Source organism: Colossoma macropomum, unplaced genomic scaffold (assembly GCF_904425465.1).
Source record: "Colossoma macropomum unplaced genomic scaffold, Colossoma_macropomum, whole genome shotgun sequence".
Lineage (NCBI taxonomy): Eukaryota > Metazoa > Chordata > Actinopteri > Characiformes > Serrasalmidae > Colossoma > Colossoma macropomum.
In genome coordinates this window covers 6464941-6492141 of record NW_023494784.1, presented here as the reverse complement: position 1 = coordinate 6492141, position 27201 = coordinate 6464941, and the positions used below count along the sequence as shown (strand labels likewise).

Here is a 27201-nt window from a genome sequence, read left to right as displayed (position 1 = left end):
ATGGGGGAAGCTTTTGTGAGGGAGCTCCTCGGTCTGTGTTTGCAGCGGATTGCTTTGGATGAGAACATCAACTCTGAACTCGGTGAGCTTGCTGCAGGTCGCTTTGCATCTCCTCTCCCCATTTGTGGCCCTCCTATGATTCAGACTGATCGATTGAATGATTAAAAGATGACTCTACGCTGCCTGCACCTCAGTATATCCTCCTTTCTGGTGTTAAGAGGTTAGCACCTGAAAGCACGTGGAGCTCAACCTGCACTGCTTTCACTTCATGATGATTTATTTACGTGTTTTGGAGAGAAATATTCTGTTTTTGCTTTTCTCCAACATCCTGCTCCGACCTAGGACACGGAAAGCCTTGAACAGGTTGCTGTGTCCATCACAGTTTGTTTACTAAGTAAACAGGAAGCTGTTTTGCTGGTGTTTGTTTTGATCGTGGTTTATTCTCTCGTGGCTTTTGCAGTATCAGGGTATCTTTGTTTAAAGCTGCTGTTTCCACCTGTTTAATGAGCAGAGCCTCTAAATCAGCACCGGGTCAGCCAGCAGCTTCCTGCACAGGCCTGTTTTAGTTGTATGAGCCAAAGTTAATTCAAAAGCTCCAGCAACCCAGGCGTTAGGTGCTGGCGTGCTCCCCTTTACCATTTTCTGAGGAGGAAAGCTCTACTGAAGTGGAAAGTACTGTATCTTCAGAGTGCTGTCTGTTTAAGGAGATGCACAACAGAAATGCATTAAGACCACTTAAGAAAGGATAAAATAAAGGTGCTTGAGTTTTGTTTATACCTATACAGGTAATAGGTGAAGACAGCTGGAATGGCCCAAATGGGAATCTAATATACTGATATATATAAAAATGCAGATATCAGCTTTCTTCTGAAAATGAAGGGTATTAATAGTGAGTTTATCCTGTGAGGATTTGATTGAGCATTAGTGCGGTCAGGTACTGGATGGTCAGTTCTGGATCTCATCTGTGGTCCGTTTTATTTTGTGTTTGAGCCTCTGCTTTCTTTTCTTCTAGAGCTGTTCATAGAGGTCATGCGACACTTTGAGACGGTCAGGAAGAAATGGCTCCATGCAGAACTGGAGCTGAAGAAATACAAAGAGCTCCTGGTCAAGTCGGACGTGTCTCGTGCCGCTCTGGAGGTCAAACTCAAGCACGCTCGCAACCAGGTCGACGTGGAGATCAAGAAGCGCTACAAAGCAGAGGCCGACTATCAGTACCTGGTAGGTCTTTTAGAATGCATTATTATTGATTATGGTTATGTTTATACACTTCATTTATGCAATTCAGTAAGGCTATTAAGTACAAGTCATACATTTCTAAGGATGTTTCTGAGGAGATTAAATGAAAGATAGTCCACTTGCATAAGGAATAAGAAAGTTAAAGGAAAATAAGTGAAAAATCAGGAGTTTACAAAACTGGAGTTCAAAAAATGATTAAAATCTGCAGAGTAAATGGGGTTCCTAACAACCACCTGGAAGACCTGGTCGACACCAAAACTGCCCCCATCAGATAAACAGCACTTAAAGCTTTCATCTCTGAGAGAGAGGAGAAAATCAAGCTGCTTCAGATCTGAAAACATCCACAGGTGTTTCTGTCCATCCTACCAGTAGAGATGGGTACTGGAGTACTCTGTTAACTGTTTGAGGTGCCAGTATTCAAATTGTATTCAAACACACACTGTTAAAGACACAACTGAGAAGGATGGTGTAGCGCAGCTTTATTGCAACTAATTTATAGGTCCAGACATAGTGGAAATATATTTTTCTGACAAAATAACTCTTTGGCACATCCTCCACAGAGGAGAAAAGGCCTCGTGTAGAAGCTGGTGAGTCCTCATCAGCATCCAGGGCAACACCGGTTAGCTCTGTTAGCTCATTAGCTCATTTGAAGGGGCAGCCTCCATTTCTCACTTAACATGAAACCCCAAACTCCAAACTTGGCTGTTTTTACCCTTTGTGTTGCTGTATTGTTGTGTAATACCGGTACAGTCACCACAAAGTAAGCCAAAAATATTTTCGGCTAAACCTCACTGAGAAAAGGAGACGGACACATCAAACAAAGAAGCTGAACGATGGACTGACCACCCCAGAGTCCAGACCTCAACACCACTGAATGTGTTTGATTACTTCAGAAAATGATCAACCAGCTTCTAAGACTGAACTTTGGAGGTGTGTCTGCAGATTCTTTGAGGAACTGAAAGTGAGTCTCCTGAAAACAATGGAAGCTGGAATAAAGGTGAAGAGTGACTCACTGAACACTGAACAGCTGAGATTAGATTAGTTGTTGAGGATTCTGTGTGATTTTCTGTTAAATAAATGTTTCCAGACACTGTAAAATGAACTTGTGGCTGATGTCTGTTTTGAGTAGAATGTGAATGAATGGAGGGGGTCTCTGACTTTTACACAGTACTGTTTGGACAATACATGTTGTATCTTCCATCATGAGATAAAATCCCTTCTATATCTTTGTGCATTAGATTATATTAAAGCTTCTGGATATTTTATTCATTTGAAGTAATCAAATCAAGCAAAATGATCCTGTCAGCAGACGCTGCCTTTATGAATTTATTTCTCAATTATGCTTTTTTGTTTTTTGAAATGCCTTTTTTTGCAGTGGACTGGAAAAGAATGCAAAACAGTTTCTTCTCAAATCTCTACAGTTGCCAAAAAACACATAATATCAACGAATAGAAAATAACTAGTGGTTTAACTGGTGCTGCCTTTGGGGTATTTTCAGTATCAATCCAATAATTCAATTTAATTACAGTTGTTTAGGAAGCAATTCAGTGCATTGTGAAATGTCACAATTTTGACTTGATTTAATTAAATTGGATAAATTTCGGATTTTTTGGATAAAATCTATACCAAATTTTGTTTAATTGTTAGTTTTACAAAGAGCCTGAGTAATTTAATAAACAGTACGGTAAAGATCAGAGACCACAGTCCTTTAATTAATGTCCAGTCAAAACAGCCACTAAGTACAAGTTATTCAATTTTCAAGAACAGGTAAAAAAACAAAAGCAGAAAACACACATTTAACAGAAAATCACATACAAACAAGAAAATATGCAATATTTTTGTCCACTCTTCACCTTCATTCCAGCTTCCATTCTTTTCAGGAGACTCTCTTTCAGTTCCTCAAAGAATCTGCAGACACACCTCCAAAGTTCAGTCTTAGAAGCTGGTTGATCATTTTCTGAAGTAATCAAACACATTCAGTGGTGTTGAGGTCTGGACTCTGGGGTGGTCAGTCCATCGTTCAGCTTCTTTGTTTGATGTGTCCGTCTCCTTTTCTCAGTGAGGTTCTTCTTGATCAGCTACACATCCTTTCAGACCCACAGCGCTGAGTCGTCTTCTCACAGTGGAAGGATGGACAGAAACACCTGTGGATGTTTTCAGATCTGAAGCAGCTTGATTTTCTCCTCTCTCTCAGAGATGAAAGCTTTAAGTGCTGTTTATCTGATGGGGGCAGTTTTGGGGTCGACCAGCTCTTCCAGGTGGTTGTTAGGAGCCCCATTTTCTCTGTTTCCAGTTTTAGAAACTCCTGTTTTTTCCCTTGTTTTCCTTTGACTTTCTCCTTCGTTATGCAAGTGGATTATTATATCTAATCTCCTCGAAAACATCCTGAAAAAAGAACAATTCTTACTAAATGGCTGTTTTGACTGGAAATTAAATGAATGTAGGGTGGTCAGTGTGCAGAACTCTATAAATCTCCACTTTCTAAAACAATCTTTGGCTGTATGTCTTCATGTTTTTAAGCAGTGAGAGATCAGAGGGCGCTGAGAGAAGTGTGAAGAATTGCTATGAGGGCGTGAGTTAATTAGCAGATAGTGACCTATGAACCAGCGCTGAAATGTGTTAATGATGGCGACGGCGTGACGGGTTGCGCTAATGGTGATGATGACAGCATGACTCTGAGTGTTCTCTGGCCCTAACAGGAGCGTCAGATGCTGCTGATGAGTGATATACTCGTCCATGACAGCAAATCAGGCGCCTGCCTTAATGATGAGCAGAGATCCATGCTGGCCAACTTCAATCACAGAGGAGCCAATATCGCCCAGCGCAAGAGCAAACGGTACACAGAGGCTTAGTGAGCTCATTACTGTACTGCATGTATTCCGCCCATCAAAGGGATCATAATACCAATACAAATCTGTCAGTTTGCAGTAACATATTGAAGGGGAACTCCACCCACTTTTCAAAATTTCTGCATTATTGAGTGGTTAAGATGTAAAGTCATTCAGAGTGGTTTGGTGTGAAACGCTCTGTTCTAGAGAAACCTAGAGTCAGAACTGTTCACAGTGGTGGTGATAGGAACCAGACGTCCACCTCTAAAAGCTCCCTCACAGAAACTTACTACATGAAATGGTATTGAATTCACTGCCTGATGACTGAGACACTGTTTTATGATAGTTTTGAGAAGAATTTGGAAAACATATATATATATATATATATATATATATATATATATATATATATATATATATATATATATATATATATATATATATGTATATATATATATATATATATATATATATGTATATGTATTTGTGTCATGGTGGACGGATACATGCAGGATGTTGTGAGGTTAAATAGTTTTCAAATAAAACTTATTATTCCAGATTTTCCACTATTTTCCATCATCAACATTCCATATAAACTCAGAAGACTCGTGTAGGTTCACTGGTGGTTTTGGATAGTAAATAAAATGTCTATATCTGTGTTGTAGTCATGGCGACCCCTGGTTCCTATCACCACCACTGTAAAGACATCTGAACCATTTCACACCAAACCACTCTGAATCTCTCTGTTTACACGTCACACACTCAATTAAGCAGACATTTAGAAAAAAAAAAAACAGCTTTTAGAGGTGGACGTCTGGTTCCTATCACCACCACTATGAACAATTCTGACTCTGTTAGTTTCTCAAGAACAGAGCGTTTCACACCAAACCACTCTGAATGACTCTGTTTACACCTTAACCACTTAATTATGCAGAAATGATGCAGAAAAATCAGTAAAATTCCACTTTAGCTGAAGTGAAAAACAAATATTTGTTCAAAAGAGGGCAAAGAGACTCCAAATGGACATGTGTAGGTGCACGTCTGACTAATTCATCTCCCAACAGGTTATCGGTCATTGATGAGTCCTCGTTCCTGTCTCACTCAGACATCAGCTACGACCGAACTGATGATGACCTGGTAAATACAGCATACGAGTTAATTATCAGGCATCAGCATGTATTCTGTTTTTGTGCGGAGACGGGTAGAGGGAGTTGACACTGCACTCAAGTTAAAGTATTGTTAATTAAATTAATTAATAACTTAATTAATGAAGTAGAAGGAACAGCAGCTTCAGAAAACAAACCAAACAAAGTAGCAGCTCAAAAACTACTTAAAGGGCCGTACCCTACATTTTACTTGTTTTATTTTTGTGTCCCTGATGTCCACAAATGATATTTGTGTCATTTTTAGCACTGAAATGCTCATCATTCTTTTCTACATGACCATTTTGCAACTTCTTTTTATCCCTTAGAACTAAACACGTTTTTTTGATACGGCACAGTTAATACTGATAGATGTAAATGAGCTCTGTTCTGATTGGCTGCCCTCTACTATACCCTGTTTAAAAAGCGATCCCTCTGAAACACCCTTTATAACTTTGGTGTGAATGAGTGGGGCTAAAACTGCTGTAGGCAGAAGGTGGATGCATGTAATTGTGCTGTTTTTGTGACATCACAAAAACAATGAGTTCAAAATAGGCCTTAGTTTCCTCATATGAGCCGCAGGAGATGGGGAGAGACTGGAATGTTCTGCAACTTTAACAATGTTAACATGCAACGTCAAACTATTTGATGCAAAGTAGTAAATATATATATATATATATATATATATATATATATATATATATATATATATATATATATATATATATATATATAATATAGTCTTTTGTTGTTTTTTTTTGTTTTTTGGGGGGTTTTTTGGGCCACTATTGTCACTATTTGGGCCCTTTAAGTACACTGTATAGACAAAAGTATTGGGACACCCCTCCTAATTATTGAATTCAGGTGTTTTGGCCACACCCCTTACTAACAGGTGGATAAAATTCAGCACATATCCTTGCAGTCTCCATAGACACACACGGGCAGTAGAATGGGTTGTACTGAAGAGCTCAGTGACTTTAAACAAGGCTCTGTCATGTGATGCCTCCTCTGCCACAAGTCAGTTAGTGACATTTCTGTTCCAGCATGACTGAGCCCCAGTGCACAAAGTAGCTCCATAAAGGCTTGACTGGGTGAGTTTGGTGTGGAAGAACTTGACTGGCCCTCACAGAGCCCTGACCTCAACCCCATCCAACACCTTTGGGACGAACTAGAACAGAGATTGTGAGCCAGGCCCTCTCGTCCAACATCAGTGTCTGACCTCACAAATGCTCTTCTGGATAAATGGGCAGAAATTCCCACAGACTCTCTCCAAGATCTTGTAGAAGCTTCCCAGAAGAGTGGAAGCTGTTAGAGCTGCAAAGGGGGACCAACTCCATATTAATGCCTATGGATTTAGAGTGAGAGTCATAAAAGCTCCTGTAGGTGTCCCAATACTTTTGTCCATATAGTGTAAATGTAACTGGCTACCAGCCAACTCTGTTTGTACTGTTTCCAAGATATTAAGCTGTCAAATCCTGTAAAATAAACTTTTTTGTTTGTTTCATGGGCGGCGTGTCTGCAGGACTTGGACAGCACAGCGGTGGTGAAGCCTCTGAAGTCGAGAGCTCGTGAGAAAAGAGTAAGTGCCCACCGAATCGCGCTGAGGGTCCTCCTGGCACGCAGCGCTCTGAGCTCCAGGCTCTTTCTGCTCTGCTCAGAGTTGTTTCCTTCTTTTCTCTCTGAATGTTGCGAGTCATAAAAGTGGTAGTGTGTGTGTGTGTGTGTGTGTGTGTGTGTGTGTGTGTGTGTGTGTGTGTGTGTGTGTGAGTGTGTGTGTGTACATGCCTGCTGGTCTTGGTGGAGGCTGTTAGGAGAGAAAAGCTGTGGTGCTGTGTTTCAGCGCTCCTCCATGGGGCCCAACGTTGGAGTTCAGATGCAGAAGCGTGGACGACTCGGCGGCCGCTCTGGAGACCTCCTCGCGGGACGGCAAATGGAAAAGGTGAAGAGGTTTATCGATCTGGATCTTGGCCATTTGATGAAATGCATTGCTCTCCCTGAACACTTACAAACAGCACACATCATCCAAAATCAAAGATTCATTTTTTGAAAAAAGAGATGAATTATATAAATAGTGCCAAACCAAATGAATTATGAATACGTTTGAAAACCATACCACTCTACCCAGTCCATACAGTTCAGATAGGACTGTTAGAAAATCTTGAAATCAACATGTTCAACAATACAAAACAAATTTGATTTCAGATTATTCAAATAATTTCAGTCCTGTGTAAATAAGTTTTAATAATAACAAGTAACAAACAGTAACAATGTAGAAATTTTAGATGTTTCCAGAATAATGAACAAAACTGTAAAAGATTCTAAAATGAAAATAAACATCCAGAGTGACGTTCTAGTAAAATTAACGCCCAGAATGAAGTTCTAATAAAAATAAGAAACGTTCTAGCTGTTTTAAATTCATTTTAACAGAGAATAAAAAATACATAAGCCATATTTGGCCAAGACGTGTGAAGTCCTGTAATAGCTGATTTCTGTGACTCGGTTAAAGCCCAGTCCTAAAGGGAAAATTAAAAAATGGTGGAATTATTTCTGCATAATTAAAAATGTAAACAGAGTCGTTCAGAGCGGTTTGGTGTGAAACGCTCTGTTCTAGAGAAACTTACTGAGTCAGAACTGTTCACAGTGGTGGTGATAGGAACCAGACGTCCACCTCTAAAAGCCCCCTCATAGAAAGTTACTACATGAAATGGTTATGAATTCACTGCCTGATGACTTTTTTATGATAGTTTGTGTTGTAGTCATGGCGACCCCTGGTTCCTATCACCACCACTGTAAAGAAATCTGAACCATTTCACACCAAACCACTCTGACTGACTCTGTTTACATCTCACACACTGAATTATGCAGATAATTATGTATGACCGAACTGATGATGACCTGGTAAATACAGCATACGAGTTAATTATCAGGCATCAGCATGTATTCTGTTTTTGTGCAGAGACGGGTAGAGGAAGTTGACACTGCACTCAAGTTAAAGTGTTGTTAATTAAATTAATTAATAACTTAATTAATGAAGTAGAAGGAACAGAAGCTTCAGAAAACATACCAAACAAAGTAGCAGCTCAAAAACTACTTAAAGGGCCCGTACCCTACATTTTACTTGTTTTATTTTTTTGTCCCTGATGTCCACAAATGATATTTGTGTCATTTTAAGCACTGAAATGGTGGTGATAGGACACAGACGTCCACCTCTAAAAGCTCCCTCACAGAAAGTTACTACATGAAATGGTTATGAATTCACTGCCTGATGACTTTTTTATGATAGATTGTGTTGTAGCCATGGCGACCCCTGGTTCCTATCACCACCACTGTAAAGAAATCTGAACCATTTCACACCAAACCACTCTGAATCACTCTGTTTACATTTCACACATTGAATTATCAGATAATTATGTATGAATCATAAGAATTTTTTTAATTGATCAAGGCCTGACTGAGATATCATTGGATTTATCGGCATCACTGCAAACCCCACCACTAAAACACCTCATAAAGTCTCTTTAAATGTTCTATAATAAAACCATATTGAAACATTTATCAGGTGCAAAAGGCTGCAATTAACTGTCTTGGTGAATATGTGATGACTTTTATTAGTGAAGTACTTTTACAGACAAATTTACCCCTCTTTAAAGGGGAAGTCCACCAATTTCTCAATTTCTGTTCAGTTTAGTGGTTGAGCTGTAGTCATTCAGAGTGCTTTAATGTAAAATGGTTCACTGTAGAGAAACTCACCAACTAAGATTTCTTTACATTTCATTAAATGTACCTTTAAAACAGGTCAATTTCCTGTTTTCCTGACTCATGGACGTGTTTCAAAGCTACATTTAAAGCAAAGTAAAGAAGTCATAGGTAAGTTAGTCTACAGAGAACCATCTCACATTAAAGCACTCTGAATAACTTGGTTTACATCTCAACCACTAAACTGAACAGAAATTCTGAAAAATCGATGGACTTCCCCTTTAATATAACAAGGTTTTCCTGTAGAGAATCAGCACCAACAGACCAAATTGGTCGTAATTGGTACTTTTACGACCAGTAAAATCCTTAAAGCCTAGCTGGGGAGCGTTTTTCACCCATTAGACAGAATTTAGTCCCGAGCAGGGCGGTTATGGCTTCCCGAGGCTGAATAAAATGCTTCCTGCTGGCTGATTCCTACAAGGCAGGGTTTGGAATCTGAGCGGTGGGAATAGTAGGGCACGGTTAGCAAAACATTAGGAGTGTCTAGTGGAACATAAAATTCCTCACTCAACTTTCGCTCACATTTTTCAGCCCCTTGTGTAAAATCCTACCGCCTGCAGCTCGGTGCCCCTTTCTGTGAGAGCTCTCGTTCATCAGTCTCGCGGCCTGCGGCTCCTTCTCGTCCTTTTCCTGCCCACCTCTCTGCTCAGGTGGAACCAGCAGCGGTCTGTATCGTTGTCTCTCTGCCTTCAATACGGCTCAGCGTCCCCCTCTCCAGCCCACGCAGATCACTCGGAGAGAACAGAGGCAATTCAGCACTTTGAGGAAGTCCATTTGTCCTCATATCGCTGTACTGAAGCTCCTGCATTGGCACTGTTCCCTCTGATATACACTGCAGACCGAAAGCGTTGAAGCAAGCTGTGATTTTTAAAAGATTTTACAGGTAAAGAGGAATTCCACTCAAAAATCCTCCATAATTCAGTGTGTGAGGTGTAAACAGAGTGATTCAGAGTGGTTTGGTGTAAAATGGTTCAGATGTCTTTACAGTGGTGGTGATAGGAACCAGGGGTCACCATGACTACAACACAGAAATAGACATTTTATTTACTATCCAAAACCACCAGTGAACCTACACGAGTCTTCTGAACTTTCATATAAGTAGTGATAAATCTGAAAAAAAAGGTTTCATTGGGGACTATTTTGCCTCACAGTGCTATTACTAACAATAACTATTGTAAAGGCACCACACAGTGAATTCATAACCATTTCCTGTAGTAACTTTCTGTGAGGGAGCTTTTAGAGGTGGACGTCTGGTTCCTACCACCACCACTGTGAACAGTTCTGACTCTGTAAGTCTCTCTAGAACAGGGTGTTTCACACCAAACCACTCTGAACGACTCTGTTTACATCTCAACCATTTAATTATGCATACATTTTGAACATTTTGCTAAAGATCATTTGGATAAGACAGAAGGCTATTGGAACAATGTTTTGTGGACAGATGAGACCAAAATAGATCTTTTTGGTATAAATGAGAAGCGTTATGTTTGGAGAAAGGGAAAACATTGTATTCCAGCATATAACCTTATCCCATCTGTGAAACATGGTGGTGGTAGTATCATGGTTTGGGCCTGTTTTGCTGTATCTGGGCCAGGATGGCTTGTCATCATTGATGGAACAAAGAACCCACCAAATTCTAAAGGAAATGTCAGGACATCTGTCCGTGAGCTAAAGCTCAAGAGAACATGGGTCATGCAGCAAGACATCGATCCTACACACCAAGTCGTTCTACCAAAGAACGGTTAAAGAAGAGTAAAGTTAATGTTTTGGAATGACCGAGCCAGAGTCCTGAAGCAGTAGTTCTTGGGAGGAAACCCACCAACATAACAGAGCTGGAGCTGTTTTGTACAGAGGGCTAAAACTCCACCAGCCCGATGTTCAGGACTAATCAACAGTTACCAGAATCGTTTAGTTGCGGTTGTTGCTGCACATGGGGGTCACACCAGATACTGAAAGCAAAGGTTCACATACTTTTGCCACTCACAGATATGGAATATCGGATCATTTTCCTCAGTAAATAAGTGACCAAGTCTATTTTTTTTTGTCTTCTTGGTTTAATTTGGTTCTCTTTATTTACTAAAGGACTTGCGTGAAAATCTGATGAAGTTTTAGGTCAAATTTATGCAGAAATATAGAAAATTCTAAAGGATTCACAAATGTACAAGTACCACTCCGTGGTGTTTGTGTGGTTTTATGTAGCAAAAACATTTAAAAATATCCTTTTCCAACCTACAGTACTATCTTCTGATTGGCTGCCCTATGTCATGCCTTTTTCAAAAAGCAGTATGTGCTAAAACATTCAGTTCAGTGTGAATGGGTGGGGCTAAACTGCTGTAGGCTGAATAAGCAGATGTTTGTATTAGAGTTTTAGATACCAGGGGGGAAAAATGCATAAATTATAATGAGCTGTAACTTTTGCACAGGGCACCTTTTATGGTTGTTTTTTTGTTTGTTTATTTGTTTGTTTGTTTTTTTCCCCAAAAAGTTTAAATAAACAGTAACTGTGTATTAAAATGACCAGAAGGGTGTTCTCTGTAGAGGATCTGTTCACTTATTTACACTCAGGAAATGAACATAAAATTTGGGGTGCACAAACTTTTGCAAATACATACTACATTAAGTGCCTCCAAAAAAGTGAGAGGTTTGTTTTTCTATAATATGGATCCTCTGAAGTTAAATAAATGTTTTCCTTCACCTACAAAGTCCTACATTTCTTGTTTTACTTTATTTAGGAAACTGAGTCGACAGTTGTCACAGCATCCGTCACTACGCCGGACAACGGCGGTCAGATCCACATGGTGATCGACATCACCCAGGAGACTCCAGAGCCACCGGCCAGGAGCAGAACCGATCTCCTGCCGTCCATCAGCGGTAAATCACAGTCCCACCCTGATCTGTCAGCGCGAATGGTCCAGCGCTCAGAGACGGTGTGCGTTACGGAGCAGACGTCAGTGTGGGCTCCCAACGATGTGACCGAGGCTGAGACCGTTATTGAGGTGGAAGTGACCCCTCCAGAGTCCAGACTCACTCCAGATCTCACTCCTATTGTGGACAAAACGCTACAGCACGTATTCCTGCCCAAAACTGTAAGAGCTCCTCTACTTACTTACCTTTTACTCAGCAGGCAAAATCTGGGGACACGTTAGCTGTGTCCCAATTCAGGGGCTGCATCCTTCGAAGGATAGACCCGTGAAGGCTGAACTGAAATGAGACAGTCTGCTCTACGGATTTCCTGTTTGTGTCACAGCACTGCTGTTCCCGCCCTTACCGCTGCGTCACGAAACGCCGCTCCTGTCAGGTTCTTTTAAAGTTCTTTAAAGACGGAGAAACTTTGATTTTAGTTTTTATCTTTTCATTTATTACAGCTGGAGATGCTTCTCTCTGTCGGCTCTTTGCTTCCTAAAACAAAACAAAACGAAGTTTTTTACTTTAGACCACATTGGCCTTGTTCACATTTGTATCGTTCGCTATTCGACTCAGTTTAAACTCAATACTTAAATTTAAAGCGTGTCCTCTGCTGCCATTCGCTCCTCTGCTGACGCCGGCATGTTCTCGAATCCTCACCGGTACGCAGTGAGCCTTGGGATATGTTGGCTGGCGAAGGATCCACCAGTTGTCATGGACAAGAAGGACACATTTCTCGGCCACATATGAAGGAGCCTTCGAAATGGGACAGCCTAGTCGCACCGCTGTGACGCAATCGGCCTTCAAATGCAGCCTACGAAGGACACAGCCCCTGAATTGGGACACAGCTATCATCTTCTTTTAGCCCCAGAGATCATGTTTTCTTTTTAAGCAGGTTGATCTTCCCTGCAGAAAAAAAACATTAAAACCTTTAAACGTTTAAGGGTTTTGTAATGTGTTTTGGCTATTTTTATGAGTTGATATTACAATGTAAGTCATCCTACTGCTTTAATCAATGGTGACCAATAACTGATTCCAAATGCATTTGATGGTTTCCTAATTGGGTCTAAAGGTATTCTACAGGAAAATAGTGGGAAAATAGTGGAAAATAGTGGAAACCATTAAGCCAATTCCAATTGGAAAGCAAAACTGTTAGATTTTAGTCCTAATGGTTTCTTACAGTCGTTTTTCAGCAGGGTTGATCTTGTGGACATCCTAGAAACATCTACAAAATTTCCAGTGCTCAGTAAATGGCTGATGTGTTTAGCTCCTCTTTCGGTCCTAAACTGGGGTCATGCATACATAAGCAATATCCCCACCAATGACGAGGCTGATTGTGTCCCTCCCACTCAGTTTTACAAAACTCTGTTCCCAGCGTTCTCTCTGTTCGAGTCAGAGAGAAAGGACCACCAAGCGAAGGCTAATCTGGCCTAACTGAGCTGTCAGACCGTCTTATCTGTCTGTCTACTGTTTAGTCATTCATCTGTAAGCCTGTCTATTTGTTTATTTTCTTCCATCCGTTTGTCTGTCCATCCACCCTTTGATCCCTCTGCTGGTTCGTTTCTTCAAGCACATATTCGTTGTCAGACTGAAAACCTTGTATCTCCAAACTTTTCAGGGGAAGGAGAAACGTTTTTGAACTTCAGCATTAATAGTTGAATTAAAAAGGCTTTATTCTAGAACTGTTTTTGGTGCTATAAAGATCCCTTTTCAAAAAGGTTCTATATAGAACCATACAGAGGAGGGAACAAGTCACTAAGTTGCAAGTAACAAGTAAGTCTCAAGTCTTCATATTCAAGTCCCGAGTCAAGATAGTTGAGTCTCGATTCAAGTCCCGAGTCGCTACAGGCGAGTCTCAAGTCGAGTACCAGGTACTATAGCCTTTTAATGACAGCACATTGGCAGTGTATGGCTGTGTATTATTTTGTTTATTATTTTATTTTATTTTATTTTATTTTATTTTTAATTAATTAGTTAGTTAGTTTGTTTGTTGGGGGGGGCACGGGTAGCGCTGTCGCCTCACAGCAAGAAATGCCTGGGTTCGATTCCTGGCCGGGTGACCAGGGTCCTTTCTGTGTGGAGTTTGCCTGTTCTCCCCGTGTCTGCGTGGGTTTCCTCCGGGTTCTCCGGTTTCCTCCCACGGTCCAAAAACATGCAGTCAGGCCAATTGGACATGCTAAATTGCCCCTAGGTGTGAATGTGTGTGTATGTCTGTTGTCTGTCTGCCCTGCGATGGACCTGCGACCTGTCCAGAGTGTATCCTGCCTTTCGCCCAATGACTGCTGGGATAGGCTCCAGCACCCCACCGCGACCCAGAAGGATAAGCGGTTTAGATGATGTATGTGTGTGTGTGTGTGTGTGTGTGTATGTGTGTGTGTATGTGTGTGTGTGTGTATGTGTGTGTGTGTGTGTGTGTGTATGTATGTGTGTGTGTGTGTGTGTATATTATTTTTTTACCCTTCCAACTAAAATACAAGATCCATGTTACACAGATAACCATGAAAGACATACTGTATATACAAAGAGTAGTGCAACTACACACAAAAAGAATTTTAAAAATACTACTGAAAAAAAAAACTTTATATTTAATAATTGATATTTTTGATGATTTTTGGGAACATTGGGCACACAGGATTAAAATAAAAACTAACTCTAAAGCACTAAAACAAGTTCAGCCAACTAAAAACGACCAATAGTTTAAATTGAATTTAGACAACGGAACCCAAAACAACCGAGCTGTTTACAGAAAAGACAGCAAAGTGATGGTGAATGTACGAAGCTGATGTCGACTGTTTTTGCCAGCAGCTTCTTATTCCAATTTTCCCTTCCATCTTAAACGGTGCAGCAGTTACGTTCCGGCGCCTGACCACTGCACCATTTAAGGTGGAACAGCAAGTTCCAGTATGAAGCTCCTGAATATAGTCAACTTCAGCCTCGTGGTGAATGTTGTGCTTGTTTTACCTGCAGAAGCTATTAAAATCAGTCAAATAGAGATACTGTGTTTCTTCTGTTTTGCTAAGAGGTACATTTCTCGTTCATCAAGGTACAAACAGTGTAAATGTTCCCTCAAAGCTCCAACAGTGGTTTTAAGGTCTGATTGTGAACCTTAAATAAGTTTTTCCAGGTGAAAAGTTCGTATTTGTACCTTTTCATAACCGAATGTTTTAAACAGAACAGTAAAATAAAAGCCTGGAGACGAGACGGGGTGTGTGGAGTCAGTACAGCTTAGAACATATCATTTCAGTGGATTATGGTTCAGTTATGTTCCCTGACTAAAGGTACTGAGATGGAGCCTTGAGGGTTCCACCCCAGTGACAGTTTAGTCCCTTTATTCTTAGAGCGTAGACGAAAGTGGTGAGGCCAAGCGGAGGAGGACTTGTTAATACCAGACAGTCAGTGGATGCAAGAACTTTGTGAAATTGCATTATGTGAATGTTTTCTGTATTCCAGCGAGGAAAACAGCGTTCATGGTTTGGTAGGAATAGAGCTGTTTTGGTGTGAAAAGTTCTGAAAAAGAGAATTTGGTACTGAAAATGCTCGATAGCAAATCAAAAAGCTGGGTGCTGACATCACAACAAGGGCGTAAAATGTGTGGCCTCTGACTTTATTCCCAAAGTAGTGCTGTCATTCATGCTGGCACAAATATTTACTTATGTATTTGTGCCTGTACTGTTATTATTGATTAAGCTTTCAGATGTTCAGTTACTGCAAGCTAGCAAAAATATTTGGAAAATCTAGTCATCCCTAACTTTTCATGTGCTGTACAAAAACTGGAGATACCCTGTTTTTTTATTTCTGTTTGTTTATTTGTTTGTTTGTTCATGTGTCACTAGGTCATCCGCCCTGAGACGTGCATTCCCTGCGGGAAGAGAATCCGTTTTGGGAAGGTGGCGGTGAAATGCCGTGACTGCCGTGTGGTGGCCCATCCCGAGTGTAAACACATGTGTCTGGAGAGGTGTTCCCCCAATGCACACGGCAACTCTCATCCCAGTGAGGTACCATCATATATACATGCTGTATCATATACCAGTCCAAAAGTATCCAGACAGCCTTTTTAATGAGTGAATGAGTCATTTTAAACTTTTACTTTCTAACCACCTCCACTCTGCAACTGCCTGATTTTCACTATTATCGTCTTTAATTTTAGTTATTTTATTTTTTTCCCCATTTATTTGTTTATTTATTCTTTTATTATTATTCATATTCTTGTTTTAATTATGATTATTTTATTATTATTTCAGTCATTTTAATTAATTTGTTTCCTTTTGTTTTATTTGTCTTCTTTTGATTTTATTAACTTTCACATTTCAGTTACGCTTTAATTATTGTTTTATATTTTCTACTGTTTTTTATGTATTTATTATTTTTTTACTTAACTGATTTGAGTCATTTTTATTAATAAATTTACTTTTATTATTTGATATTATTTTACATGTTCTCAATCCCTTTTCCCTGTATCAACTGGGCAGTATTGTAAATAAGGGTCACCCTCAATGTTCTCCAAGGTTAAATAAAGGTTGGTTCATTGATTGATTGAATTCAGGATGAGCACACATTACTGACATTCAGTAAAGCCCCCCAGCATTGGGCTGTGGAGCAGTGGAACTGTGTTCTCTGGAGTGATGGAGCTCCATTCGATACCTTTGGGATGAGTTTGTGATCCAGAACTGACCACCTAACATCAGTACCTGACCTCACTAATGCTCTTGTGGCTGAATGCGGTCAAATCCTCACTGCTGAACATGCTCAGGTCTAAAGAGATGTAAATACAGGCAAACTTGTCTACCTGTTCCTACCCTAGTGCTGGTAGGGGTGGAACAGACTCTCAGTCAGACATTAGTGGGCTAAACTCAACAATTCATAGTGTTCGACTGCGTCATTAAGAAGAGCCCGTCTCCATGTTGGTAGAGCTGTAGCTCTGACTGTGCTCTGACTGAGCTTGTCTCATCACTGTTACTGCAGATACAGCCCTGCAGGTGGATAAACACCAATAAAACAGTCCAGAATGACCACAAAAAAGAAGGTATTAGGACACTTTAATTGTGTCTCTAAAAAAACACTACAAGGAGAACATTAGCCAGATTGGTGGACTGGATCTGGACCCATATAACCAGCATTTCTCCAGAGTTCAGAACATTACAGTGCGTGAGATTTAATAAAAACACTAATAAAAGTGGCTACAAAACTGCCAAAGCTCTTAAATAATAAACTCAAACACAGATATAAAGCTGAAGTCAGCTTCTTATTCACCAGCTTCTCATTTGAAGTTTCCATTCCACCTTAAAGGTGCCTTAAATATAGAACGAATTATGAAAGTTGGCAAATACCTTAATACCTCAGCTCAACCTCAATAAATGCATTAATGTGCCTCAGTAACTGAATTAATTTACCCCAATAAACATTAATTTGCCTCAGTAAATGTATTAGTTTGCCTGAATAAAGGCTCCTTAATCATCAAACCCCTCAAGCTTCCTCTGGGAGGTGTTTGAGGAGCAGCTAGCGAGCAGTTCAGCAGAGCAGCTGTTGATCGCGTCTCGCTGGCTGATCTAATGCCGCGTCCCAAACACACACTTCTGTACTTCACCTACTGCACTAATGAGTGCACTTCTAATGGGATATGCACTATTTTTTCACACTGTTTAGTGAGCTAGTATGCAGTTTGGGACGGGGAGCTAAAAACACAGCGGGAAATCTCAGCCATTTAGATTTCAGCTTTCATTTATTATTAATCACTACAGAAACCAATCAAATAAAATCAAGGCAGTGCACTCAAGTATATCGGTTAACACGCTTAAAAATTAAATTTAAAAAGTGATAAATGTTTTATTGCCTTTGCTGGATCAGTTATGGCTTTATCTCATTATGAACTGTCACAGCGTCGCTGAATGAACTTGATGTTGCTACCAAAATGGTGGTGTGGATGGTAGTGATGTCATCGGAATACTATCTGTAGGAGCCCTTCTGGGGTAGTAAAGGCAATGCTGACTATTACTGCCTTTCTGATTTTCCTTTTTGTTTGATTGTTTGTTTTTAGGAGACCTTGGACAGCTTTGCTCCATCCACAAGGCCCAGAGTTCCAGCCCTGATCGTCGAGTGTGTTAAAGAGATCGAGAGAAGAGGTCTGGACGAGGTGATGTGCTTCTTATTCCTATCAGAGTAACTCCTGAGTTTAGCTTCTCCACAGTGTTAAACACTGTTGTGAAATTGAGGGATGGGGGAACAATTCTTCTTTACTTTTTACTGAAAACAAACATGTACACAGTTGAGTATGTATTGTAGCGTTTACTGCTATTAAGAGACGCAGCTTCAGCACAAGAGTTTCTCTTTATTAACATCACGTTTGCTACTCAGCTCACATCTGACTCTCTCAGCTCTCTGCTCACACATACCAGGAAGCCCCCCCCCCTTCCCTCCACAATAAGAGTCCTATATATATATAATTTGCCTGAATAAAGGCAAATACTTTGTTAGTGTGCGTTGCGCTGGTACGAGTGGATCAGACACAGCAGTGCTGCTGGAGTTTTTAAACACCTCAGTGTCACTGCTGGACTGAGAATAGTCCACCAACCAAAAATATCCAGCCAACAGAGTCCTGTGGGCAGCGTCCTGTGACCACTGATGAAGGACTAGAGGATGACCAACACAAACTGCGCAGCAGCAGATGAGCTATCGTCTCTGACTTTACATCTACAAGGTGGACCGACAAAGTAGGAGTGTCTAATAGAGCGGACAGTGAGTGGACACAGTGTTTTAAAACTCCAGCAGGACTGCTGTGTCTGACAAACAAACACAGGCTAACAAAGTATGCAGAGAACTGTAGAACTACAAAGTGCACCTATACAGTAAGTGTATAGGTGCACATATATATATATATATATATATATATATATATATATATATATGTATATGTATATATATATGTATGTATGTATGTATGTCACACCATCAGAGTAGTTTTGTTTACCCTGCTGAAAAAACCCATAGAAACCGTAGTGTGGTTGATATCACAGCGTAAAGGACCCTAATGGTTTAACAGGTGACTAATGGCTGATACTAAATGCATTTAATGGCTTCCTAATGGGACCTAAAGATGCTCTCTATTGGAAACCATTAAGCCAATTCCCATTAGAAAGCAAAACCATTACAATTAAAACCTAATGGTTTTGCTTAATGGTTTCCAAAGGAGCCCTCTAGTTTCCAGTAGAAGACCTTTAGATCCCATTAGGAAACCATCCAATACCATTTAAGAGTCAGCCATTGATCTCCTGTTAAACCATTAGGATCCTTTACACTCTGAAACCTAATGGTAAAGTAGCTAACAAGGTTTCATCTTAATTGTTCTAATGGTCCTTTTTCAGCAGGGTAATCAGTTTGTTTAGTGTGATGTGTTGTTGAGCTTCCCGCTCATAAATATCTGCTCTGCTTCTTCTCCACTTTGTGAAACCTGTCGCTCCACCGTCTGAGTGCAGCCTAAACCCTGACTGCTTTTGGACTCGGGATGCCGAAGGTGTCTTGACTGTGGTTTTGTGTGCCGGTGCTGCAGAAGGGTCTGTACCGCGTGCCGGGTGGAGAGCGGACGGTGAAGGAGCTCCGGGAACGCTACATTAGCGGCAAAGGGTCGCTGATGCTCCGCAAAGTGGACGAGGTCCACGTCGTCTGCGGCCTTCTCAAAGACTTCCTGAGGAAACTCAAAGAGCCTCTCGTCACCTTCAAACTCCACAGAACCTTCATGGACGCTGCTGGTAATGTTCTCATCTTAATTTGATGACTAACGTCTTCGTTCTTAGTTCAGCAGAAAATGCAAATTACACTGAAACGGTCCCCAAATCACTAAACCCTACATTTGAAAATCTATTGCACTGTTTTCAGACACCACTACAAAAAGGCAGAACCCCAAAATAGTGCAGTGTATAGTGAATAGGACACAGTTACAGACGCAGCTGCTCCACTTCAAATGTTGTCGAGCAACCATGACATGTTTGATGGCTTAAGTTTGCTTCTTTAGTTTTAGCACTTGAGCTGTTCAGTGTAACAGACAGAGGGTCAGTTTAACACCTGCTAGAAAAGTCTGATCAGTCAGTGCAAACAGAGTTAATTCAGTATAATTCTGTGTTTTAAAAAACAAAGATATTTTCCAACCAAACTGCATTATATATTATCTATAAGACTTACATGCCCTGAAAACTCTCTTTAGCTCAGATCTCTTTACAACGCTGACCAGTATCTCTGAATTTTGGTGGGAGATGGTGGCTAGGAAATAATTTACTTTTGTTTATCACCTGTCTGTAAAGCACTTTGAGCTGACACTGGTTTGAAAAGTGCTTTATATTTAGTTATTATTGTTATTATTATTATTATTATTATTACTATATATATATATATATATATAATATTTTTTTATTTATGTCATACAGTCAGAAACCACGTAAGAGATTGCTATTAGAGATTACGTTAAGGGCCTGTATTGTGGAAAACTGATCTTTCCTTGCTTTTTTCAAAATAAGAGTTTGTCATATGTAAACAGTTAGTGTTAAAGCTTTCAGACACACCCCCAACCCCCCCAGTCCATACAGTCCATATATGAAAACTAAGCTGCCATTTTGAATTCACTGTTTTTGTAATGTCAAAGAAAACAGTGCATTTAAAAATATACCCACCTCTTCCACCTACAGCACTTTAGCCCCACCCACTCACACTGAAGTTATATGGAGTGTTTCAGCCTGGACTACTTTTTGAATGAGGTGTAATATAGGGCAGCCAATCAGAACAGATCTCATTTACATATATTAGTCTTAAAGGCACAGTAAGAAGAACAGCCTGTTTAATTGTAAGGGATAAAGAGAGGTTGGAAAATGACTAAACATGAATTACGACAGAAATTAGTACATAAAACCACATAAACAATTCTTTAGGCACTAAAGGATGATTCAGGCATGCAGTTGGCACATTTGCAGTAAGAGGGAAATTGTGTAAATTAGATTTTTTGATCTTTTTTTAAGTCTTTTTTGGGGTGGATATCCTAATGATCATCCAGCACTTGGCATTTCTCTGCTGCAGGCATGATTTCATACATTTTGTATGGATATTTACTCCCATCCAGCTCTGCGAAGGCCAAATCTGACCAGATCCTGATGACTCTAAAAACAAATCTGAACATTTAGTTTGTGTTGACTTGGTTTCAGCCTGTTTGCACTCTTGAATGAGGCTAAATGGTGAAATTAGGGGTTCAGCATCTCCCTCTTGGATTATGAACTGGGATGGATGTCATCGAGAGCTAAATTGTTGAGCTTCTTTTGGACGCTAATGTTTTTTTAAGCATGTAAATCAGTCACCCCTGCTTACCCCGCTGTTCCTGCGCTCCGTCTTTATAAGGCTTGAGGCAGAAAACTGCTTTATCCCCACAAAGTCAGAGCACATAGAGATGGAGGTGATTGATTCCTCTCTCAGTGTCTGTTTTATTGTTCTGCCTCGTACGGGAGCCGGAGCATTTTAAAATCCGAACATGGAGCTTATTTAAGGGGGGTTTAAATCCGTTTCCACGGCTGCCTCAGACTCACGGCTTTCTGTCACTTACAGAAACGGCGGACGATGACAACAGCTCGGCGATGATGTTTCAGGCTATCGGAGAGCTGCCCCAGGCCAACCGGGAGACGCTGGCCTTCCTCATGCTGCATCTACAGAGGTCTTACTTACTGTTACACAGTTCTGCTGGCTGAAGGGCCCATATTATATATGAATGGGTGGGGCTAAACTGCTGTAGGCCGAATGGGAGGGGCTAAACTGCTGTAGGCCGAATGGGAGGGGCTAAACTGCTGTAGGCCGAATGGGAGGGGCTAAACTGCTGTAGGCCGAATGGGTGGGGCTAAACTGCTGTAGGCCGAATGGGTGGGGCTAAACTGCTGTAGGCTGAATGGGTGGGGCTAAACTGCTGTAGGCCGAGTGGGTGGGGCTAAACTGCTGTAGGCCGAATGGGTGGGGCTAAACTGCTGTAGGCTGAATGGTGGGGCTAAACTGCTGTAGGCTGAATGGGAGGGGCTAAACTGCTGTAGGCCGAATGGGTGGGGCTAAACTGCTGTAGGCTGAATGGGTGGGGCTAAACTGCTGTAGGCTGAGTGGGTGGGGCTAAACTGCTGTAGGCTGAATGGGTGGGGCTAAACTGCTGTAGGCTGAGTGGGTGGGGCTAAACTGCTGTAGCTGAATGGTGGGGCTAAACTGCTGTAGGCTGAATGGGAGGGGCTAAACTCCTGTAGGCTGAATGGGAGGGGCTAAACTGCTGTAGGCTGAATGGGAGGGGCTAAACTGCTGTAGGCTGAATGGGAGGGGCTAAACTGCTGTAGGTTGAATGGGCGGGGCTAAACTGCTGTAGGCTGAATGGGTGGGGCTAAACTGCTGTAGGCTGAGTGGGAGGGGCTAAACTGCTGTAGGCTGTATGGGTGGGGCTAAACTGCTGTAGGCTGAATGGGAGGGGCTAAACTGCTGTAGGTTGAATGGGCGGGGCTAAACTGCTGTAGGCCGAATGGGTGGGGCTAAACTGCTGTAGGCTGAATGGGTGGGGCTAAACTGCTGTAGGCTGAGTGGGAGGGGCTAAACTGCTGTGGGCTGAATGGGAGGGGCTAAACTGCTGTAGGCCGAGTGAGTGGGGCTAAACTGCTGTAGGCTGAATGGGAGGGGCTAAACTGCTGTAGGCCGAGTGAGTGGGGCTAAACTGCTGTAGGCCGAGTGGGAGGGGCTAAACTGCTGTAGGCCGAGTGGGTGGGGCTAAACTGCTGTAGGCTGAATAGGAGGGGCTAAACAAGTATAGGCTAAGTGGATGGGGCTATGTACACTGAATGAGGAGACTCTCTCTCTCTCTCTCTCTCTCTCTCTCTCTCTCAGGGTTATGCACAGTCCTCGGTGTCAGATGGATCGGAATAATTTGGCCTGTGTGTTTGGACCCACTATTATCGGACACGGCATGCCAGAGCCGTCACCGCTGACCATCATGAGGGACACCAACACGCAGCCCAAAGTTAGTGACCCAGTAAATCATCTCCCAGTTAAATCAGTCACTGTCCTGGACTCAGTTTACACTGAGAGTCTTATTCAGTGTTGACTGTAGCTTAACATAATTCAGGGACACACCTCGAGGTTTAATCCCACACATTCAGCCGTGTGCAAAAGTTTGAACACCCACAGTCGATGTACATGATTTTCTGAGTGTGAATAAGTAGATCCGCCCTCGATAAAGAACATACTTAAATAAGACCTGGTTCTGCAAACCTTAGTCCACAATGTCTGTTTATTTACTGACTTGAACATATTGCAAATAGATAAAACATAATTGATTAAATATGCCATAACTTTTGCACACTATGTATATTTTTTTCTGATGTATTCAATTCAGCAAATAAACTGTGCATTAACATGTGCAGTATAGTTTTCTCTATAGACGATGTGCTCAACATGACTAGGGGTGCCAAAACTTTTGCATACAACTGTATGTATAAAACCAAATATTATTATGTAAAGCTGTCATGGACTTAAATGAGATCTGTCATTTTTTCCCCCTCTTCCTTTGGAGGGAGTTATGTTTCATGTTTGCTGTTGTTGAAGATGGATGTTCTACTCTTGCCTGATTGGCTATCCCATCATGCACTGCGCAATGCTGCAGGTGGACACATTGTGTAAAAGTTTCTGGCATGACAGATTAGGAGTAAACTAAAATCAGCCAATAGAAAAGGAGGCCAAACGTAAGCCTAAGCTCACCATGCCCAGTGCCAAGCGTGGGCTAGAGGGGTCTAAAGCCCCCCAGCATTGGACTGTGGAGCAGTGAAACTGCATTCTCTGGAGTGATGGAGCTCCATCCAGTACCTTTGGGATGAGTTGGAGATCCAGAACTGACCATCCAACATCAGCACCTGACCTCACTAATGCTCAATCAAATCCTCACAGCAATGTTCAGACATCTAATGTAAAGCCTTCCAGAAGAGTAGAGGCTGTTACTGCAGCACAGACTCACTATTAATACCCTTCATTTCACAAGAGACTCTGGAAATATTGGAGATATTGTGTGTCTCGTCTGGTGCAGGTGGTCTCCCGGCTGCTCTCGTTCCCTTCAGATTACTGGAAAAGCTTCCTGACTGTGGAGAGTGACCAGGTCATTTCATCTGTGGTGGACGCCAACATCAGCAGAGCTGCTGCGAGCTCAGACCGAGGTAAGTTTGGATTTACTTCACTCGTGTGTTGTTTAGTCAGAACATACGGCCTGATTTTTTCAGGCTGCAGTGGCGCATATTATCAGTTATATCTGCGAGTGAACAGCCTCTTAAATACTGTATGTATTGTTTACAGTAGTAGTTCACGGGCAAACCAGATATTCTATGTATGAATTGATTTTTAATAGAGCAGCAACTGAAAACTGTGCCGATAGCAGCAGCAGGGGCAGCGTATCACAGCGGACAGTGAATTAAATTTCAGATTTTCCCAACTTTTCCCAACTTTTGCTGTCGGCTGCTGCAGTGGAACAAACTGAACGCTTATCCTTCTATCCATCCGTCCATCCATCCCTCCATCCAAACATCCACCCATACATACCCTGCAGACAGTTCAAGTCCATCTGAACATCCATACATACATGTATCTGTCAGTCCATCCATACTCTGACTCTGTATGTTACCTCGTCACTGCAAATCCATGTTTTGTTCTGTAAATTGTTTTTATTTCAAATATCTGAATATATGAAATGCATGCTTTTGCACCCCAATAGGACCAGCCCTGCCATACACACTCTTCAAAAAGATGGTTCTTTAAGGGTTCTTTAGTAAGAGCATGATTCTATGTAGAACCATGAACACTCAAAGAACCCTTTGCATGATTAAAGCCTTCTTTGCATCATGAAAGGGTTCTTAAGAAAGTGCTATAGATGGTTCTATATGGCACCAATAAGGGTTCTTAACCCTAACCCTTTTTTGGTGCTATATAAGCCTTTTCAATAAGGATCTATATAAAACCATACACAACCCATTCTTAAGAACCTTTTCATGATGGAAATCGTTAATCATGCAAAGGGTTCTGTGAGTGTTCATGGTTCTGCATAGAACCATTTTCTTTACTAAAGAACCCCTTTTTTTAATTGTGTAGTGTATTTGGCTTCGGTCTAAACACATTTCCTAAATACCTAGTCCACGTTTGCTTTAACTCGGCTCAAACTACTCCTGTAAAGGTGTGTTGGCGATCGAGGACAAAGCAAACTGTCTGGTGGGTCTCAGCACTGACTGGTGGAAGTCGGAAAGCTGGTTTAATAGAGACTTGATGAAGGATTCTTTGTCTCCTTCAGACCGGATGTTCAAGCCCGTGACCTCTCCTGAACTCAGTAAATACACCCGCACGCCGGGCAACGCCTCCATCAAGGGCAAGATCAGAAACCTGGGCAGCGCCTTCAACAACCCGTAAGTCACCCTCACTAACGCTGCACATTTGGCTGGGTTTGTCTTCAGTAGGAAAACCTGTGACACTCATGAAAACGCTGCTCCTTTGCAGAGGCAAACCCAGAACTGAACTAGGAAAGAAGAAGTTCTTCACTTCGCCGAAGTGACGGATGCAGAGCCTGCATGTATGCGTCTGTGAGACTCTGTACACACTGTTGTTCTTATACATATATATGTAGTGCTGCGATGCTCGGGTGATGACTCTGCCTCCACTGCTGAATGAACCACAAGCACATTTCTCTGGATTTATATGCAAAACGTTACAAGAGACTCGAGCAGAGGCAGCACTGCAGCCGCTCTAACACTAAAAGGGCAATTCCAGCATCTTTTTTTCCCCCCTTATTCTCTGCATAATGCAGCGTTTGAGATGTAAACAGAGTCATTCGGAGTGGTTTGGTGTGAAATGTTTCAGATGTCTTTACAGTGGTGGTGATAGGAACCAGGGGTCGCCATGACTACAACACAAATATAGACATTTTATTTACTATCCAGAACCACCAGTGAACCTACACCAGTCTTCTGAGTTTATATGGAATGTTGATGATGGGGACTGTTTTGCCTCACAGCACCCTGCATGTATCCCTCCACCATTTTAAGTTCTCAAAACTATTATAATGTCTCAGACATCAGGCAGTGAATTCATAACCATTTCATGTAGTAACTTTCTGTGAGGGAGCTTTTAGAGGTGGACGTCTGGTTCCTATCACCACCACTGTGAACAGCTCTGACTCTAAGTTTCTTTAAAGCAGAGTGTTTCACACCAAACCACTCTGAATGACTCTGTTTACATCTTCATCATTTAATTATGTAGACATTTTGAAGATTGAGTGGAATTTCCCTTTAAAGCACATCTGCTGTTGTTCTAAGCTTGGTCTGATTTGTGTCTTTTTGTCTTTAAAAGATTTTCGTAGCCAGATAATTTAAGCCTGTCCAACAGCAGGAGATGTGAGAGACACTGGAGTCAGGCAGATCTCACCTTTAGGCTCATCTACTTTCCAAGTTAGATGTCTTTTTTTTAAGAAAAATGTCTTTCTATGTGAAGAAAGTTCCAGATTTGACTGCCAGCTGAAACATTGGACTCTTCTGAAAATCAATTATACTAAATATACATACATTAAAAAATGAAAAAAAAATGTTACCAATATTAGCACTTGGGAAGCACTTTTGTTAAAAAAAATAAATAAACTTCATCCACTGATGTCTGTCTGTCTGTCTGTCTGCTTTTCTGTCTGCCTGCCTGCCTGTCTGTCTGTCTGCCTGTCTGTCTGTCTGCTTTTCTGTCTGCCTGCCTGCCTGTCTGCTTTTCTGTCTGCCTGCCTGTCTGCTTTTCTGTCTGCCTGCCTGCCTGTCTGTCTGTCTGTCTGACTGCCTGCCTGTCTGTCTGCTTTTCTGCCTGCCTGCCTGCCTGTCTGTCTGCTTTTCTGTCTGCCTGCCTGCCTGTCTGTCTGCTTTTCTGCCTGCCTGTCTGTCTGTCTGTCTGCTTTTCTGTCTGCCTGCCTGCCTGTCTGTCTGTCTGCTTTTCTGTCTGCCTGCCTGCCTGCCTGATTTTCTGTCTGCTTTTCTGTCTGCCTGCCTCCTTTTCTGTCTGCCTGCCTGCCTGCCTGATTTTCTGTCCGCTTTTCTGTCTGCCTGCCTGCTTTTCTGTCTGCCTGTCTGTCAAATCATTAGATTTTTGGCCACATGATGCTTCTGTAGCACATTAAACTCACTCATTATCTGTGTGCTGCTCTTTAAAGGCCCAAACCTTTCATCTCTCCTGTATTTTATAGCTCTGTGGCCGGCTGCACCAGCTGTGCATGATTTCAAACGTAGTCTAGTTGTAACGTGAGTGTTTACTAAGTTCAGGTTTATGCATCACTAAATCAGAAC

At 41.5% G+C, this 27201-nt stretch overlaps 1 protein-coding gene across 1 annotated transcript; it reads left to right on the top strand.

Annotated features, from left to right (window-relative positions):
• si:ch1073-416j23.1 (rac GTPase-activating protein 1) lies at window positions 1-25439 on the top strand. The gene is made up of 15 exons (XM_036573148.1): window positions 1-82; window positions 1013-1218; window positions 3936-4072; window positions 5129-5201; window positions 6729-6785; window positions 7047-7145; window positions 11695-12048; window positions 15700-15861; window positions 17901-17996; window positions 19410-19608; window positions 21443-21548; window positions 22742-22874; window positions 23934-24060; window positions 25182-25293; window positions 25385-25439. The coding sequence occupies exons 1-15, from the start codon at window positions 1-3 to the stop codon at window positions 25437-25439; spliced, it is 1998 nt and encodes a 665-aa protein (XP_036429041.1).
• The last annotated feature ends 1762 nt before the right edge of the window (window positions 25440-27201 follow it).